Genomic DNA, 18,290 nt, shown 5'->3' with positions numbered 1-18,290 from the left:
AGGGGGAGCTGGGGGGTAGGAACAGGGGGACACGGGGGGGGCTGAGAGCAGGAGGGGGCAGTAGGAGCGGGGGGGACGAAGGGGGAACTGGGGGGTAGGAACAGGGGGACACGGGGGGGCTGAGATCGGGAGGGGGCGGTAGGAGCGGGGGGACGAAGGGGGAGCTGGGGGGTAGGAACAGGGGGACACGGGGGGGGCTGAGAGCAGGAGGGGGCAGTAGGAGCGGGGGGGACGAAGGGGGAACTGGGGGGTAGGAACAGGGGGACACGGGGGGGGCTGAGATCGGGAGGGGCGGTAGGAGCAGGGGGGGCTGGTGAGGGCTGACGGGGAGGGGGGGCGGGAAGAAGCAGCCTGAGAGGCGGCACTGGGGGCGGGGGCTCCCGGCCGCACGCGCTCGGGCTCCGCGGCGGGGAAGCCCAGCAGGGGTCCCGGCCACACGCGCTGCGGAGCCGCCCGGCCGGTCCCGCCCCGTGACCGGCGGGGCGGGGCGGGGCAGCTCATGGCGGCGCCGGGCTGGCGGCACCCTCGGGCCCGGCTGGCCGCGGCTCTGCGCAGCCTCCGAGCGGCGCGGCAGCACCGGGCGCGGCAGCCGTCCCGCGCGGAGCCGCTCCAGGCGGCCCTCTACGTGCACGTGAGTGCGGGCCGGGCCACGTGCGCGCGCGCGCCGGGCCGGATCCCGTGCGGACGCGCGTGCCCGTGCAGCCTGTGACCGTGTGGGCGCCCCTGGCCGGTGCCCCGTAGGAGCGGGGGGCTGCGTGCGGACGGGAGCTGAGGCCCAGGGCGGGGGCGAGGGATGGCCCCTCTGAATGCGGCCGATCACCCTAGGGAAGGGCTGGGCGCCCCAGCCCGCGTCCTGGGATCCCACCCTGCTCGGTGTCGTTTGGCCTCCTGGGCCGGAGTCCGGGCGCGCCGCTGGGTCACCCGAGCCCCGTGCCGCCGGCGGGGCGGGCTGCGCCGCCTGGGCCGCCCTCGCGTTCTGGAAGGTGGGAGGAGGAGCGCGTGAGGGCGCCCGGGCACCCCACAAGCCCCCGGGGGGCCGGCTGTAGGGCAGCGGCAGGGGTCGTGCCCAGCTCAGGTGTCCGTGTGCTAACGTCGGTCAAGTTGGGGCGCTAGAATAGCAGGTGCAGGCTCAGCTAGCCGCCCCCCTGCAAGCCGAGATCCTGGGGCGGGTGCCCAGGTGGCTAGACCAAGCCGCCCCTGCCTACACCCTCACCTGGCTATTTTTAGGTGCTAGCTGGAGGTCTCCTAACCGGAGCTGGGAATTACACCTCCCGGTTGCAATGTAGACGTATCCTGAGTCAGGACAAGGCTTTGGCCTGTGTGAACCTCTGGGTCTGAACTTCTGTACTAAATGTAAAAAGAAAAGGAGGACTTGTGGCACCTTAGAGACTCACCAATTTATTTGAGCATGAGCTTTCGTGAGCTACAGCTCACTTCATCGGATGCTGTAGCTCACGAAAGCTCATGCTCAAATAAATTGGCGAGTCTCTAAGGTGCCACAAGTCCTCCTTTTCTTTTTGCAAAGACAGACTAACACGGCTGTTACTCTGAAACCTGTACTAAATGTAAGATGGTGCCATCTTTACTGGGAAGGTAACTTCCTCTGGATTTGAGTGAGGTCTCCAATATAATCTATGGCCTAGGTCCAATAGCTGGCAGTCGAAGCTAGACAAATTCAGACTAGAAATAAGGCAGTGAGGGTAGTTAACCGTTGGAACAATGTACCACGTGTGGTTTCTCCATCACTGAATACTTTTAAATCAAGATGGGGTGTTTTTCCAGAAGTTCTCCTCTCGCTCCTGGTGGGGCCTGATCTTGGCTGGTCCCTGGGCACTACCATAATACAGTAGAACCTCAGAGTTATGAACACCAGAGTTATGACCCCAGTAGGGTTGCCAGGCATCCAATTTTCGACCGGAACACCCGGTCAAAAAGGGACCCTGGTGGCTCCGGTCAGCACTGCTGATCAGGCCATTAAAAGTCCGGTCAGTGGCACAGCAGGGCCAGGCAGGCTCCCTGGCTCCACGCGGCTCCCGGAAGCAGCGGCATGTCCCCCTCCGGCTCCTAGGTGCAGGGGTGGCCCGGGAGCTCCATGTGCTGCCCCCGCCCCGAGCACTAACTCCGCAGCTCCCATTAGCTGGGAACCATGGCCACTGGGAGCTGCGGGGGTGGCGCCTGCGGACGGGACATGCTGCCGGAAGGGGGACATGCCGCTGCTTCTGGGAGCCGCCTGAGATAAGCGCTGCTTGGAGCCTGCACCCCGCACTCCCTCCAGCACCCCATTCTGCTGTCCCAGCCATGAGCCCCTCCCGCACCCAAAGTCCTTCCCAGAGCCCGCCCCCAACCCCTTGCCCCAGCCCTGAGCCCCCTTCCGCACCCCAACCTCCTGCCCCAGCCTAGTGAAAATGAGCAAGTGAGCAAGGATGGGGGAGAGCGAGTGATGGAGAGAGCAGGGGATGGAGTGAGTGGGCAGGGCCTTGGAGAAGGGGCACGGACGGAGCCTCAGGGCAGGGGGCAGGGCAAGGGTGTTCGGGTTTTCTGCAGCCAGAAACTTGGCAACCCTCAACCCCAGTCAGCCACACCCCTCATTTGGAACTGGACGTGTGCAATCAGGCAGCAGCACAAACAAACAAAAGCCAGCACAGCACAGTGCTGTGTTAAATGTGACCTACTAAAAAAAGAAAGGGAAAGCAGCATTTTTCTTCTGCATAGTGAAGTTTCGAAGCTGTCTGAAGTCAGTGTTCAGCTGTAAGCTTTTGAAAGAACCACCAGAACGTTTTGTTCGGAGTTATGAACAGCCTCCATTCCCGAGGGGTTCGTAACTGTGAGGTTCCACTGTAACCATATTCATAATACAAACAGGAATGAATTAAGGGAAGCCCTGTGACTAGTGTCACGGGAGGTCAGACTAGATGATCACAGTGGTCCCTTCTGGCCTTCGAGTCTACGAATCCTGGTCCCCGTGTCTCTTAGTGGCCGTACTGCCAGAAACGCTGCAGCTACTGCAACTTCAACACGTACATCCCCCGGGGCCTAGACGAGGAGTCCGTGAGGAGCTGTCTCTCTCGGGAAGCCCAGACCCTGATCCGGCTCAGCCAAGTCCAGAGGTGGGTCCTTCAGCAGGAAAGGGGAGAGAGTGGCGGTTGGGGGAAGGGGAGGTAATGTGGTTCTTTGTGGCTTTACAACAGCAGCCAGGGAAAGCGGCATGTGGGAGGCAGAGGTGGTTAAATCCGCCCTGCTGTATTCCACAAAGGCTGTGCTGACCTTTAGCTTTGCACCCGACCCAGAGCGGCTGGGAGGCTGGGCGTGGCTTCTTTGACACTGTTTCCCTTTCCTGCTGGGGCTTTGCAGTAAGGGTCTATTGAGGTCCGAGGGAGGGGACGTCCTGCCTGAAAGCAGGTGTCCCCTGGGGCATGGGAGGAGGATTCCTCCGCAGCAGTGAGTCTGGAGGTAGCCTGCACAGCAGCCCATTCACCCTGTGAGACTCCAGGCCTCTCTCCCCTCCGCTCGGCAGGATCAGCTCGGTGTTCTTCGGCGGGGGCACCCCAAGCCTGGCCAGCCCGCTCACCATCGCTGCTGTCCTGGAGACCGTCTCCCGCTGCGCCCACTTGGCGGCGGACGCCGAGGTCACTCTGGAAGCCAATCCCACCTCAGCAAGTGCCTCGCGGCTGGCGGGATTCCGGGCGTCAGGAGTCAATCGCCTCTCCATCGGCATCCAGGTGAGAAAGCAGGAGATTTACCCTTCTCATCCTCAGGCACACACCCCCCCCAACCCCCGTCCCCATGCTCTTCTCTCAGGGACACTCTCTCTACCTTCTCCCACAGGGTCCTGCTCTATCTCGCTCCCTCCTTCACTCTCTTTCTCCCTCTCGCTGTCTCCTCACGTGCCCTTCTCATCCCTCTCTGGGGCTTCCCCGTGCTCCCTCCCCCAAAACCTCTCTAAAGCAGCCTAAAGCACCTCTCCACCGATCATTCTTGTTCTCTGCAGTCCCTGGATGATGCAGAGCTGAGGCTCCTTGGGAGGAACCACACGGCTGATGAGGCTCTGGGGACCTTGGAAGAGGCAAAGAAGCTGTTTCCCGGCCGCACATCCGTTGACCTCATCTTTGGCCTCCCCGGCCAGAGTGTTTCCTCATGGGCCAGGGGGTTAGAAGAGCTGCTTCAGCTGTGTGATGACCATGTGTCTCTGTACCAGCTGACGCTGGAGAGGGGCACCTCCCTCTTCAAGCAGGTCCAGCGGGGCTCTCTGCCCGTGCCCAAGCAGGAGGTGGTGGCAGAGATGTATGAATCTGCCCGGGAGATGCTGCGGGACGTGGGATTCCGGCAGTATGAGGTCTCCAATTTTGCCAGGAATGTGAGTCCCTCCCCTTGGCCTGTCCCTTTTGCAGTGTGTCCCAGATCTAAGCGAGGGGAGAATAAACCCAAATAATTCAGAATGCAACTGGTGAGAGGATCTGAGCTCCCCAAGCAGGGGACGTGTTCCGGGGCAAGATGTGGGGGAGCAGATGCAGGCCCAGGGGAACTCTCTCTGGATGTTGGCAGTGGGGACGAGCACTGAGCATGCACTCTGCTAGCAATGCTTGCTGAGATTCCCTCGCAGCAGGGAGCTGGGGTGGGCAAGGAAGCTGGACTGTCTTTTCAGCCCAGGAGAGAGATGGGAAGCCCAGCACTGAAAGAGGAAGCCCTGCTTACTCTGCACACTGTGAGAAAGATAAACCCAGAACCCCACATGATGGGCCTGATCCTGCTAGGTGCTGAGCGCCTACCAGACCCGTTGAGTCCAATAGGGAGTCACCATGCCAGAAGCCTTGAGCATCTTGCAGGAATGGGTCCAAAGAGATTTGATTCCTTTTCCTGGCTTATGGTGTGTCATTTTCTCCTGCAGGGGGCGCTCAGTACCCACAACCTGTCCTATTGGCAAGGCAGCCAGTACATAGGGGTCGGGCCAGGTGAGTTCCCTGGGAAAGTAAGAGGCACACAGGGTCTCACCAGATGGGGCTGTGTATAGAGCTACAAAGCAGCCTCTCCGCTGGGGTCCAGTTGACCTCTACAAGGAGCTGCTGTGAGGAAGCTCATCCTCCCAGGGCACTGTTGCAGGGCCCTGAGCGATGACTGACCCTTGCAAGGCACCACCTCTCGCCCCCCAATCAACCCCATGGCTCTGACCCAAGGGCCATTGCTGCTCTGGGGGTGATGAACTCCAGGAGGGAAGGGATGCTGCAGAAATGCTTGTCATTATCCTAGGAGCTCATGGGAGGTTTGTGCCGCGAGCACATGGCGAGAGCCTTCGGGAAGCCAGAATACAGACCCTGGAGCCGGACAGCTGGATGAAGGAGGTGCTTGCCTGCGGACACGGGACCCGGAAACAGACTGTGCTGAGCCAGCTGGAGGTGTGAGTATTGGGGCAGGGCCAACAGTCGGCTCACCCCAGGTGGTGTCTGACTCCTCCTCCTCCTCCTCAGCGTCTTGGTGCATGTGGCCTTTCCTGCAAGCTACTGAGATAAAATAACCTGGGTGCGGGTCACTTGCCAGGACTGTGTGGCTATATTTCACCATCACTTCCCTGCCTTTTCAGGGCCTCGAGCATTGATGCCCCTCGGTCCTGCCCTTACTCTGCCTGTAGCACATATTGGGTCTCCTATGGACTGTGAGACTTTGGGCTAGTTTTGGTTGTTGGGCTTAGTGTGCCGGGGATGGGGGCTGGTGGTGGCCTGTGACATGCAGGAGGTCAGGCTAGATGATCTGGTGCTCCCTTCTGGCCTTAAACGCTATGCTTCTAACCGAGCGGGAGCCCGATCCTGCCATTCTCCTGCAGGCTAAACTATGAAAGACGATGGGAGCTTTGCCAGCAGGGCTGCAGTCTCAGGCCCTTGAAGGAGAACAATGTGGGCAGCCTTTTCCCACTTGCACTCAGGTGCTCCCCTTTGCCTTCCTTGCACCTTCAGCCCCAGATGCAGGACCACCTTCGGGAGCCCCCTGGTGACCCCACAGCCCTCTAGCATCGCTCTTTGTGTTGTAGGTTGGAGGAGGTTTTGGTCCTGGGGCTCCGCATGGACATAGGAATCACACACCAGGTGAGAGCTGGCTCTCGGTTGTAGCAGCCTGTCCTGCGGGGGTTTGAACTCTCAGAGCGTGGCTTTCGCAGCTGGCTCTGGACAGGGCCAGCAAGAGGAACCATTTCCAAGGAGAGCTCTGGTCAAGTGCTGTGTGTGGACTGGCTCGGCAAGGAGTGGTCTGTTCTCTGCTGGGATTCTGAGCAGCTCTGGAACTCTCACAGGGATTCCCTTAGTCTGAATTGCCAAGATGTCAGCCCCTGGCCCAGTACAGCTGCTATGGGTTGAAAGCCCCAAGGGGCAAATGTTTAAAGGTATTTAGGTGCTTAGAGATGCAGATAGGCATTTGAAATCAAAGGGAGTTAGGCACGGGTAGCTTTTGAAAATCCCACTAAGTGCCTAAATGCCTTTGAAAGTTCGGCCCAAGGTCATCAAGTCCAAACGGTGAATTCAGTAATCCCCCAAACCTTTACAGTCAGGATACAGGTCCCAGTCACACGCGGTAGGACAGGATTTGATTGTTTGTGGCACCTTTGATAGTCCAATCTCATGTTTGGATCACACATTGCTGGGCACAGTATGCAAAGTACAGTAGAAGTTATCAACACCGGAGTTATGAACTGACCAGTCAACCACACACCGCAGTTGGAAACGGAAGTACGCAGTCAGGCAACAGCAGAGACCAAAAACGGCACAGTGCTGTGTTTAAACATAAACGGCTAAAAAAAATAAGGGAAAGCAGCATTTCTCTTCTGGGTAGTGATGTTTCAGAGCTGTCTGAAGTCAATGCTCGGTTGTAAACTTTTGAAAGATCCACCAGAACGTTTTGTTCCGGGTTATGGACATTTCAGAGTTATGAGCAACCTCCATTCCAGAGGGGTTCATGACCCTGAGGTTCGATTGTAAGTGCATTTACCAATACTAGATGCTGACCATGCGGTGATTGGACGTGGCGGACAGGTTCTCCCACCCTTTAGCCCTGACTTCTAGGGGTGAGAGAGGAGTTCAGTCTCTGTTGGCTAGTCAGGGGTATTACCCACTGGGCCATGCGAACGGCTCCTTGGACTGCATGCCACAGCCAGAGATTTCAAGGGGCTTCTGTTCAACCCCCTTTTTTAATGGGCACCCATAGAAACTGCACCTGCGCTTCTGGCACCCTCAGCAGGAGATGCAAATCTTGTCCGTTAGGCAGCTGATCACCTGATTTCTCTCTGCGGGATCAGGACTTTCACACTGCCCCCATCACCGCAGCATCAGGCACAGTCAGAGATTGAACCATCTAAATTAAGGGTGCAAAGCCAGGTGAGTGCTATTTTTGCAGGAGCAGTGCAGATGCAGAAAGGCAGGCAGCCCTGAGAAAGGCTAGGCCTCTCCAAGAGTCTCACACCCTTCCCTCTAGAGCTTTGTGTGGAATCTGTTACTAGGCAGGTGAAACTAACCCCACAAAATAAAAGATCAAAGCCCCAGTAAACTCTGTCAAGTCAGTATTTACAAGGAGTCTCTCCCCCATCAGCACTGGCTGCAGTTTGCCACCAGCCTGAGCCTGTGGGACGTGTTTGGAACCTCAGAGGAAGTGAAAGAGCTGGAGGATCAGGGCTTGCTGCTTTTGGACAATAGGTAAGGACTGTGGCGGGGGAAGAGCCCTGTTCTTTGATGGGGGGGATGATCCATGTCCTGCTTTTTTCCCAGGGGGCTCAGGTGCTCTTGGAAAGGTTTGGCAGTGCTGGACTCTCTGCTGCTGACCCTCCTCAACCAGCTCCAGAAGTCCTGGGAAGACAGAACAGCCCATCGGACCTGAAGCTAGACAGCCTTTCCCAAAAGCAGCAGCCTTTCCCAGCAAACTCCAGCAGTCCTGGATGGACAGGGGACCCGAAGACAGACAGATCTTGCATCCAATCTGGAAAGCATTGCAGCAGGGGAGGCCGATCCTAAGGAACAACTTGGCTCTTGGCTGAAGTCACTTTGGAGCCCTCAGTTTGCAAAATCCAGGACTAGGGCCAAATCCAGGCTTGGAGTAAATCAATGAAATTTGCATTTGCTTATAGCAGAGAGGAAGCTGGTTTGTTTGTTTTTTATGTGCACCATATTTGCTCAGTGGCTACTGCAGAAAATAGGGTAAAAGCATTTTAATTTTAGATTGAATGGAAAGATACATAATAGTGTGGGTTTCAGTGACTTCAGTTCCCTTACTTCAGTGAGGAAAGTCAGTCTCTTCTAACACGGCTGCTACTCTGAAACCAGTCTCTTCTCTGCAGTCAGCATGTGATACAATCTCCCTCCAGCAGATGGAGATAAGGAGTGAAGCGAAAATACTGCAATGTCAAACCCCGAGGAAGGGCGAGCAGGTCATTTCCTGCCCGACGCTTGCAGCGTGCTCTGGACTGAACTCCCCACAGCCAGCGTGGGCGACCGGGACCGGCTAGAGCTACCTCTCACTCTGGCCGAGTTTTCGGAAGCCCTCCGTCTCATGCCCACTAATAAAGCATGTGGGTGCAGCTTGCTCCCTGTCCCCCTGGTTTAGTTCTGTAGCACTTTTGACCTTTTACGCTGGTAAGATGGACAGGTGAGCTAAGGGCTCCCTTGCAAAGGCTGCTGGTTATTCTCTTTGCCTTTCCTTGGACTCTGCAGAGTAGCTTGCTGGTCTCAGCAGCTGCCCCTCAGTGCAAAAGCAGGGCACCCCAGGGTTTAACTCTATCTTTCACTGCCTGTCGTGGATAACGGAACCACAAGCAGAGGCGATGTCACAGAGACGCACATCCCCCCACCAGAAAGCTGGGAAGGTGCAGAATATGCAGCCCAGAATAATACAGTGGCGCCTGGGGTATCAATTCACTTCTGGAGGGAATTCAGTGCCGCCGGGACAGCGCTGGGGAATGACGTGCTCTTTGCCCACCGAACGGTTACAGCATAGGCATTGGCAGGCCAAGGCTCGCCTACCCCACCCCACTAATATGCCATAGCCCTGACTTCATGCTAAGAGGAGAGTTTGTCTTCAGTGGCCCTCTCAGCCCTTGGCCTCACTGCTGAATGGAACAAAGGTGTAATTGTCTTTAGACGGCAATTCATATGACAGTAGCACCTAAAGGCCCGCATCAGGGTCAAGGCTCTGTTGTGCCAGATGCTGTACATACACATAATAAGAGACAGTGTCTGCCCTGAAGAGCTTACAGTCTAAACAGACCAGACAGACAAAAAGTGGGAGGGGAACCAGAGGTCACACAGCAGGTCAGTGGCAGAGCCAGGAATAGAATCTGAGTCTGCTGAGTCTTAGTCTAGTGCTCTAGTCCAGGCTGCAGGACAGTGTCCAGCCCAGACATCACTTCCCTTTTAAACCAAAGCAAATGCACATATTACTGTACAGAAACTTGTGCTTCATTGTGGTCCTTGCATTCCCCGTGCGGAGGAGACACAGAGGTGAGTGCCACATATCTTGGATCAGATTTAGGCCCATTATATTATGCCTAGCTTTGGTGAAGAGCTGTGCAGCTGTTGAGACATTCCTTCTGGTCTCTGGTGAATGCAAAGTGAAGAGCTCAGGTAAGCTTGCTGATCTACTCGGGTGTTCTGATTGCTACAGTCACAAGTAAGAAGTTTTGTTTTTAATAAACCAGCCTGTAATAGTTTGTCTCTGACTTAGTCTGGTAATTGTAGTTTAGCTGTAAGATCAATATTTGGATCCCGTGATAGATTACTCATGCAGTTTTCAAGACCTGGCGGCAGTTCAAATAGAGAATAATCATTTTAAAATATTAACTTGTTTTTATTTGCAATTTGTCATGAACTCCTGGAAGATGAAGAGGTCAACAGAAAAGCATATTACCCGACAGACCAGACCAGACCAAACAAGAGTTCTTTGAGTGCTTTATAATGGAATCAATTCCATACCGGCTGGGCAGCAACTCTGTGGGCAAAAGCACCAGTTTGCAATGAGCAATAGCTCGTACATAGTCCTGGATCACAGAACCTGCTTTCGATAGAGAGGATGTGAAAGCTGAGAGGCTCAGGTTAAATGTGATCGTTCTGTGCCACCAGAGATGGGTAGAAGGGATCGTCATTTTAACTTCTAATAGCTTATACAGCTTGAATTTAGTGCCCCTTTCATTCTGCAGTGTAGGGCTACAGTCAGCCTTGGGAAGGAGAAGTCCGTGTGTGGCCGTGGAACATTATGAATGACCTTCTGGCCCAAAGACAAGATTGCTACAGTATCAACAATGTTGTGTATTCAGCGGTTCCAAAATCATATTAAATCCTGGGGCTCTGTCCTAGATCTCTGGTTGCATGAACTATATTTAGGTTTATTATGGGTGTTATTAAAGATACTAAAGAAATTTAGGTCCAAAGTTTGCCTGACACCTTCATCGTTATAATGGATGGGGAAAATTTCTCTGCATCCATACAAGCTGAGGGCCTGTCCTGTGTCAGGGATTATGAGTAAGCCATGTGCCAGAACAGCTGTAATTATTTTGCATTGCAAATTCTAGGTCTATGTTTCAGATGTTTTTTTGTTTTGCCTTTTCCCATCCTCCACTGCTATTTTTAGCTCATAGTGACTAAGGCTTTGTCTACACGGGACGTCCGTCGGTAAAACTTTTGTCGTTCAGGGCTGTGAAAAAAACACACCCCGAACGACAAAAGTTTTACCGAGGAAAAGCGCCAGTTTGAATAGCGCTTTGTCGGCGGGACAGCTCTCCTGCCAACAAAGCTACCACTGCTCATTGGAGGTGGAAGTTTTTTGTTGGCGGGAGAGCTGTCTCCCGCCGACGAACACCAGCTACACTGCGCGCCTTTTAGCAGCACAGCTGTAGCAGCACTGCTGTGTTGCTAAAAGGTGCGTAGTGTGGACATAGCCTAGAAAGTAAAATTCTGAGTGATCCTGCAGAAATAAGGAATTTATTATTATGTATTTGTTTTTATTATGCAAGTAGTTAGAGGCCATGCCTGGCATCAGAGCCCCAATATGCTAGATGCTGTCTAGACACAGAGTAAGAGATGGACCCTGCCTCGAAGAATTTATAAGCTAAATGGACGTGACAGATAAAGGGTGGGAGATAGGAAGTGAATAATTAATAGGAAATTCCACTTGCTGCCATCTGTGGCTTTTGCTGAGGAGTCTCCCGCACATGTGAGTTAGGCAAAGTTAAACACCCTTCCCCATAAGGCCTAGAGGGGGGCATCGATCTAAGTTACGCAACTTTAGCTACGTGAATAACGTAGCTGAAGTCGACGTACTTAGATCTACTTACTGTGGTGTCTTCACTGCAGTAAGTCGATGGCTGACGCTGCCCCGTCGACTCCCCCTGCGCCTCTCACTCCAGTGGAGTACCAGAGTCGATGGGAGAGCGCTCAGCCGTTGATTTATCACGTCTAGAGTAGACACAATAAATCAACTGCCGCTGGATTGATTGCTGCCCGCCAATCCGGCGGGTAGTGTAGACAAGGGTAGTGTAAGAAATCTGCATGGCCTGTTGGTCTTGTCAGTTGGACTCCCTTTGACTGATTTGGAAACCCAATGCCATTTTTCACATCTGCTGATCAGCTGGTGTATGGCACCTCTGAATGGATTCTGTAGGAGTCAGAAAGGCTTTTGTAAAAGAACAATCAGTTGGCTGGGGATTTTATCGTAAGGCTAGATCAACCCTCACCATGCTGTGGCAGAGAAGTGACTTAGTTAATATTTAGCCCTACAATGGCGGTGGGATCCAGAGAAAATAATGTTCTTCCTGGTGATTTCCAAGGCTGTTGATGTAATTGATTATGCTAATGAACAAATAAGGACATTACCAAAATCAGGCAAGTTCACCTCCCCTCCATTAGGAGTATGGGTGGGAGAAATGGGAACAAAGTTTGCCAAATGCAGCTAGACAAATATTGTGCTTAAATTACACCTCCACCATCCTCTTGAGTTTAATGGGTGTAAATGAGTCCAGATGGGTCCAAAATTGGTAGGGAAAGAAATGTTGAGCCTTTGGAAAGAAACTGTATGCAAAAGAGTACTAAAATCAGTACACAATATTTGAACAGTGTCCCTTTGAGGAAAGCACACTGTATGGATTGCTATTATTGTTTTTGTGAAAATCCATCATAGCCAATATCAATATACTCACATTCAGATCTACTATACTATGGGCACAGAAAATTCCTGTTACCAGTAACTATTCTCATCCACATTCAGGGCCTGATCCAAAGCCCAAAGAAGACAATAGAAAGACTCATCAATGTCAGTGGGTTGTAGATCAGGATTGAAACGGGCAAAAGAGCCCTTTGTTGGCAGACAAGAAACAAAAGCATGCCTTGAGTCTGATGCTGTTCTCACTCATCCCAGTATATACCACTGATTTGGAGTTATTCCTGATTTACACCAGAGTAAGTGAGAGCAGATACTGCGGAAGAATAAACATCTGATGAGAAGGGACATAAATATGAAGACTAAATTCCAGCTCTTAAAAACTTACATTTGGTCTGTGTTAAATTACGGCTGTGAAATATGGACATTCAAACAATCGATAATAAAGAAACTACAGTCCTTCACATTATGGTGTTATAGAATTCTCAGACTATCACAGATAGACTGTAACCAATGAAAAAGTATTGAAGATGCCTGGAACTCCGCAAACGCTAGTTAGAGATCTTATTAAAAGAAAGATTTGATTTGCAGGGCATATTTTAAGAGGTTCAAATGGCCGTGCATGTTTATGGGCACCGGAAGGGAAAGTGGATGGCAGAACATGAGGCAGAAGAAGAAGATTTTGGGTGGTGAGATGATATCCTGGGTGGATCAAAAGGACTGCTCATCCACAAAGAGGGTAGAAGAGGACCGTGCAGAATGGACTACCATTGTTGCAAACCTCCAGTAATGGAGATGGCACAGAAGAAGAAGAAGGTGACATGAGGGCAGACTCAGGCCCATTATTTTTAAAGTCTTTTAACGAAATTCACAATCAAACATGTTTCCAATCATTACAGTTGTTGTTATGGGAGGCGGCATCATCTGCTTGGCAGAGAAGGAAACTGGAAACCAAGAGAGCTGAGTTCTGCTCCAGACATTGTCACTGATGCATTGCTTGACCTTGAGTAAGACACTTAGCCATGGTGTGCCTCAGTTTCACCAGCTGTACAATGGGGATAATACCCAAAGTGCTTTGAGATCCCCAACTGACAGGTGCAGTGGAAGCACGTAGCATTAGCACAGTCTCACTAAGGAAGGGGAAATAAGACACCTGAAAGGAATGCAGTGAGGTGATGAGGTGCAAGGGGCCAATTATTCCTCATTGACACCTTGATTGTCATTAATTATTGGCCTAACAGGTTGAACTAGTAATTTCACCCACTTCCACTGATTAGAATGAATCCCCACGGGTGTTTCCTGAAGTGCTGAGGAGTTTGCCACCCAGGCGAAATACATGAGGAAGCCTTCCCTGAGTCAGTCTCACTGAGCCTAAGAAGCAATGACTCATGCTAATAGTCTCTGACACGTTCCCCTCATTATCAGCTTGCTGGATGCCATTTGGTCTTTGCTTTAGGCAAAGGGGCCAGTTACCTATGCACTGCTCTGTGAAGTGGTAAGGAATGCACTCGCAGCTGGCAAGCTTCCATCAGTGCTGATAAGAGCAATCCTTGAATTTGCCCTTCAGTATGTGCTCTGTGTGATTCTGGGAACAACCAAGGTGACGGTAGAGGGTGACGTGTGCCGGAATTAAAGGGTGGGTGCTTTGCTAGAAAGAGTAAGAAAATCTGAGTCCGTCAGCCCCAACTCTTTTCGAGGGAGGGAGCATCAGGGGACATGGTTTCCCAACCCACTGTGCATATCTGGGACTAAGACAACGCCACCCAAACTCATGTCACCCCAGGCCTTCCAACGCTACATAAACCAAGGTGCCTTGAGCTGAAAAGCCTCTAGCCTGAGCCAGTAGGAAGTTTCTAAGGTAAATATAGGAGAACTTGCTTCTGCTTCCCTACTATAAATCTTTGCGTTCCCTTTTTAGCCTAATCCAGGAAATCCCCATTTGGGCTAGTTGCTGAAGATTTGTTACTGGACATTTTTGAAGAGGTAACATGGACTCTTCCTGAGCCTGGGCTGCAGAGAAATAATTCTGCAGTGCTCAGTGCCTTTGACCTGAAGCTCTGGGGGTAGGGAGATGCAAGGCCAGAATTTGCACATATAAGTGGGTGGTAGTGATGGCACTGAGAGGCGTGAATCCCCTGAAGACTTTCCTAGTTTCACTCAAGGGCTGTAACTGGTGCACTACAGCTGTTACCTTAGGAAATTTCGAACTGAGCAGAAAGTAGCATCAATACCTACTGGAAGGCATACATGCCACATTTGTCCCATCCTTCTCAGATGTAGACCGCTTCACCTGACCAAGCAGATCAGTCACACAAGGTCACACAAAAGGGGGGGGGGGGTGAGAAAGCCTGGATTTGTGCTGGACATGGCCCACCTTGATTACCATGCACATTGTAGGGAGAGTGGTCACTTTGGATAGCTATTACCAGCAGGATAGTGAGTTTGTGTGTGTTTTTTGGAGGGGGGTGAGGGGGTGAGAGAACCTGGATTTGTGCAGGAAATGGCCCAACTTGATTATCATGCACATTGTGTAGAGAGTTGTCACTCTGGATGGGCTATTACCAGCAGGAGAGTGAGTTTGTGTGTGGGGGGGTGGAGGGTGAGAAAACCTGGATTTGTGCTGGAAATGGCCCAACTTGATGATCACTTTAGATAAGCTATTACCAGCAGGACAGTGGGGTGGGAGGAGGTATTGTTTCATGATCTCTGTGTGTATATAAAGTCTGCTGCAGTTTCCATGGTATGCATCCGATGAAGTGAGCTATAGCTCACGAAAGCTCATGCTCAAATAAATTGGTTAGTCTCTAAGGTGCCACAAGTACTCCTTTTCTTTTTACAAGGTCCATCACAACCACGCTGTGCTCATCACTGAGCCTAAGCCTCAGCCTGCTCTTTTCCTCCAAGTGTTTGCTCTACATCCGCATGCCCTGTCTGATCACATGGCTGTGCCAGGAGCAAAACAGGGATGGGCCCATGAGCCAGAGGAATGTACTTGCCTGGAGAATCTTTTACGGTATGTGTCTGTCATGATGATCCTGAGCAGGGCAGGTGAGAGGATCCTTCTGTCTGACAAGCACATGGTGCATGCTGGGACCTGTAATCACTCTTGGCTGGACCGCTAAATTATAAAGGAGGGTCGATGCCATGTGATTCATTGGTCGGCCCTTGGGCTTCCAGCAAGCTGCCAACGTAGCTCCTCTTTGGGCAGTTTAGGTGCCTTGGGCTGAAAACAAATATCTTTGGAATGAGCAGCAAGCTTCCTGTTGTAACTTGCTTTGGCCATGACCTGGTAGCACAGAAATGCGTGCAAAGGCATTTTGCATTGATCTCTTGGCAGCATTCCCTGCTTTTTGGAAGGTGGAGTAATCCACACCAGCAGCTCTGTTTCATGCAATAAATTGCAAACAAATATTCAGAAGGGGACACTTCCTCCAGTCATCTTCTTGAGCTGTTGTCATGAGGCAGGGTTTTGCACCCACCATTTTGAGAATATCAAGTATCTGGTCTTCTGTTCATGCTCAAAAGCCAAGTACCCAGACAGTGTGCCCATTTGCATCAGAACTGGGAATTCTTTGAGGAGAAGCAGAAGATCCAAATATCCTGAAGGCATTCAGTCTAGGAACGCCTCTTTATTACTCACATCCTCGCAAATGAAATTAACATGGGGTGACAGTGTCAAAACCTGCTGTGGTGAAGACAAGTTTTCCAACAGGAAAGGTTTTATGAACTAAGGCCTGGCTCCTGTGGGTTGCTAAGCAGCTTGTGTTGTTGACTTCAATGGGATTTGGGGAGACTGTAGTGTTCAACACTTTACAGAATTGGGCTTTGTATTCTCCTTTAATTTGTCAGAAATGATGCCTATTGATGGGATGCTCATTGCCAAATTAATTAGAGAACCCCAGGACACATGATCAATACCTCCCAAAAATTTGCTGTAATCATATTGCTTTATCTTAAATCTGTTGCTCAATGTTGGAAAGCACCACGTTGCAAGACACTGTGATGAGACAAACTAAAGCAATTATGTTTTTGGTCACCAAATGGTGCTGGAAGTAAGGTATAATGAATGCAAAGCTCTCAAAAGCCAAATCTGTGACCCAGGCCTTTAAAATGTACAATGAAGAAGGTGGAAATATTAAAAAGGCACATCAATAAATAGCAGACGAGGAAGTAGGAAAAGAAACAATGTGCCGTTCATTTAATTTGTGTAAAGTTTGATATCACCTTGTGTCAAGGTTCCTTCCCCACTCTGAACTCTAAGGTACAGATGTGGGGAGCTGCATGAAAGACCCCCTAAGCTTATTTTTACCAGCTTAGGTTAAAAACTTCCCCAAGCTACAAACTTTGCCTTGTCCTTGAACCGTATGCTGCCACCACCAAGCGTGTTAAACAAAGAACAGGGAAAGAGCCCACTTGGAGATGTCTTCCCCCAAAATATCCCCCCCCAGACCTACACCCCCTTTCCTGGGGAAGGCTTGATAAAAATCCTCACCAATTTGTACAGGTGAACACAGACCCAAACCCTTGGATCTTAAGAACAATGAAAAAGCAATCAGGTTCTTAAAAGAAGAATTTTAATTAAAGAAAAGGTAAAAAAATCACCTCTGTAAAATCAGGATGGTAAATACCTTACAGGGTAATCAGATTCAAAATATAGAGAATCCCTCTAGGCAAAACCTTAAGTTATAAAAAGACACAAAAACAGGAATATACATTCCATCCAGCACAGCTTATTTCACCAGCCATTAAACAAAAGGAAATCTAACGCATTTCTAGCTAGATTCCTTACTAACTAATGGAAGTTCTGAGACTGCATTCCTGATCTGTTCCCAGCAAAAGCATCACACAGACAGACGAACCCTTTGTCCTCTCCCCCCCCCCCACCTGATTTGAAAGTATCTTGTCTCCTCATTGGTCATTTTGGTCAGGTGCCAGCAAGGTTATCTTAGCTTCTTAACCCTTTACAGGTGAAAGGGTTTTGCCTCTTGCCAGGAGGGATTTTATAGCACTATATACAGAAAAGTGGTTACCCTTCCCTTTATTTTTATGACACCTTGGTTTGAAAAATCAATATTTGTTATCTCTTAACATAAAGCATTAAGAGCACCTTGTTATCGTGGATTGAGGAGAGGTAAATTTGGAGCTAAAGCATGGCCCAAAATGGATGAAAATAGGCACAAAAGATCTACATCTAATTGTATGGTGAAGAACTATGCTTCTATTAAGAAGAGGTGAGTCAAATCCAGCTCACAGGAATTATGCAATCTGCTCTTCTGATAGCCCTCATCTTTAAATATAGGGTCGGGCCCAGGGAAATTACTAGGCCAAGCATGCAGTGCTTCCATGTGAGCCAGGTGGCACTTTATTATGGAGGGTGCTGTGCATCCCACAGTTCTGGAAGATCTCAGCATGGAATGATCAGTTATGAGCCAAGCAGCACTTTAAAACCAGGGAGAGGACAGGTCCCAGAATACAATGCCCCATCTTTAATGTGGGGGGGAAGGGCAGGCTTTGGGAGGGCAGCCCACAGAAAGGATAAGTCCCAGCATGCATTGCATCGTCTTGAAGAAAGCAAAAAGCATTGCATGTTGGGGATCCAGCCCCATAGCTAAGGGGGGGGACATGAGGTGGACTGCCCCCACCCTGGACATTTTTTTTGTCCCTCCGTCCCATAGAAATAAGATGTGTTGCAGGTTTTTTCTCTAGTTTCTTAGCTTGTCCTCAGATGTGTGATAGTAGGCCTAAGACCACAGAGTAGTAGTCACAGTTCCAATAGCTGAGGTGTGGCATGAGGGGATGCTATTGACTGTGTTTCAGCTAACTGAAGAGTGGTGGCTGCATCATGTTGCTGCTATAAGAAAGGATGTGTGTAACCCTGGTACGAAAGTGTCTGCAGATAGAGCTTGCCAAGCAGGGACATAGCATTCTGTGCTGGGAGTTCCTGTGACTAGACGTTGGCTTCCTGTTTGAAGGGCAAAGAAGGCGAGAGGGGAGTTCCTTTTGAAATGGGAGCGAGCAGAATGCTCCTTTGGAGCGCACGAGAGAGCGTGGATGGGCTGCCAAGAACTGGAACATTCCTCTGTGGCCCAGAAGACACCGTGGATGGACTGTCTAGGGGCTGTGGAACTATTGCAGAGCCAAAGGGGACGCGAAGATTGACGGGCACCAGGGCT

The 18,290-nt window shown here is 51.1% G+C and overlaps 1 protein-coding gene across 1 annotated transcript; it reads left to right on the top strand.

The window, feature by feature from the left end:
- The first annotated feature begins 463 nt into the window (after nt 1-463).
- On the top strand, nt 464-9,676 carry RSAD1 (radical S-adenosyl methionine domain containing 1). Its single transcript, XM_084646978.1, has 9 exons — nt 464-631; nt 2,974-3,107; nt 3,515-3,719; nt 3,989-4,354; nt 4,886-4,949; nt 5,245-5,392; nt 6,020-6,074; nt 7,567-7,670; nt 7,743-9,676. Exons 1-9 carry the CDS (start codon nt 500-502, stop codon nt 7,849-7,851), a joined length of 1,317 nt encoding a protein of 438 aa, XP_084503104.1. The 5' UTR covers nt 464-499; the 3' UTR covers nt 7,852-9,676.
- The last annotated feature ends 8,614 nt before the right edge of the window (nt 9,677-18,290 follow it).

Source organism: Lepidochelys olivacea, assembly GCF_965140295.1.
Source record: "Lepidochelys olivacea isolate rLepOli2 genome assembly, chromosome: 14".
NCBI classification, from domain to species: domain Eukaryota; kingdom Metazoa; phylum Chordata; order Testudines; family Cheloniidae; genus Lepidochelys; species Lepidochelys olivacea.
This window is presented reverse-complemented; position numbering and strand designations above follow the sequence as displayed.

What these genes read in the sequence shown, in the direction of transcription:
- RSAD1 (XM_084646978.1), top strand. Translation starts at nt 500, where the DNA reads ATGGCGGCGCCGGGCTGGCGGCACCCTCGGGCCCGGCTGGCCGCGGCT. An exon ending in CGGCTCAGCCAAGTCCAGAG is followed by an intron (nt 3,108 to 3,514) that starts GTGGGTCCTTCA and finishes TCCGCTCGGCAG; the next exon opens with GATCAGCTCGGTGTTCTTCG. An exon ending in TTGCTGCTTTTGGACAATAG is followed by an intron (nt 7,671 to 7,742) that starts GTAAGGACTGTG and finishes CTTTTTTCCCAG; the next exon opens with GGGGCTCAGGTGCTCTTGGA.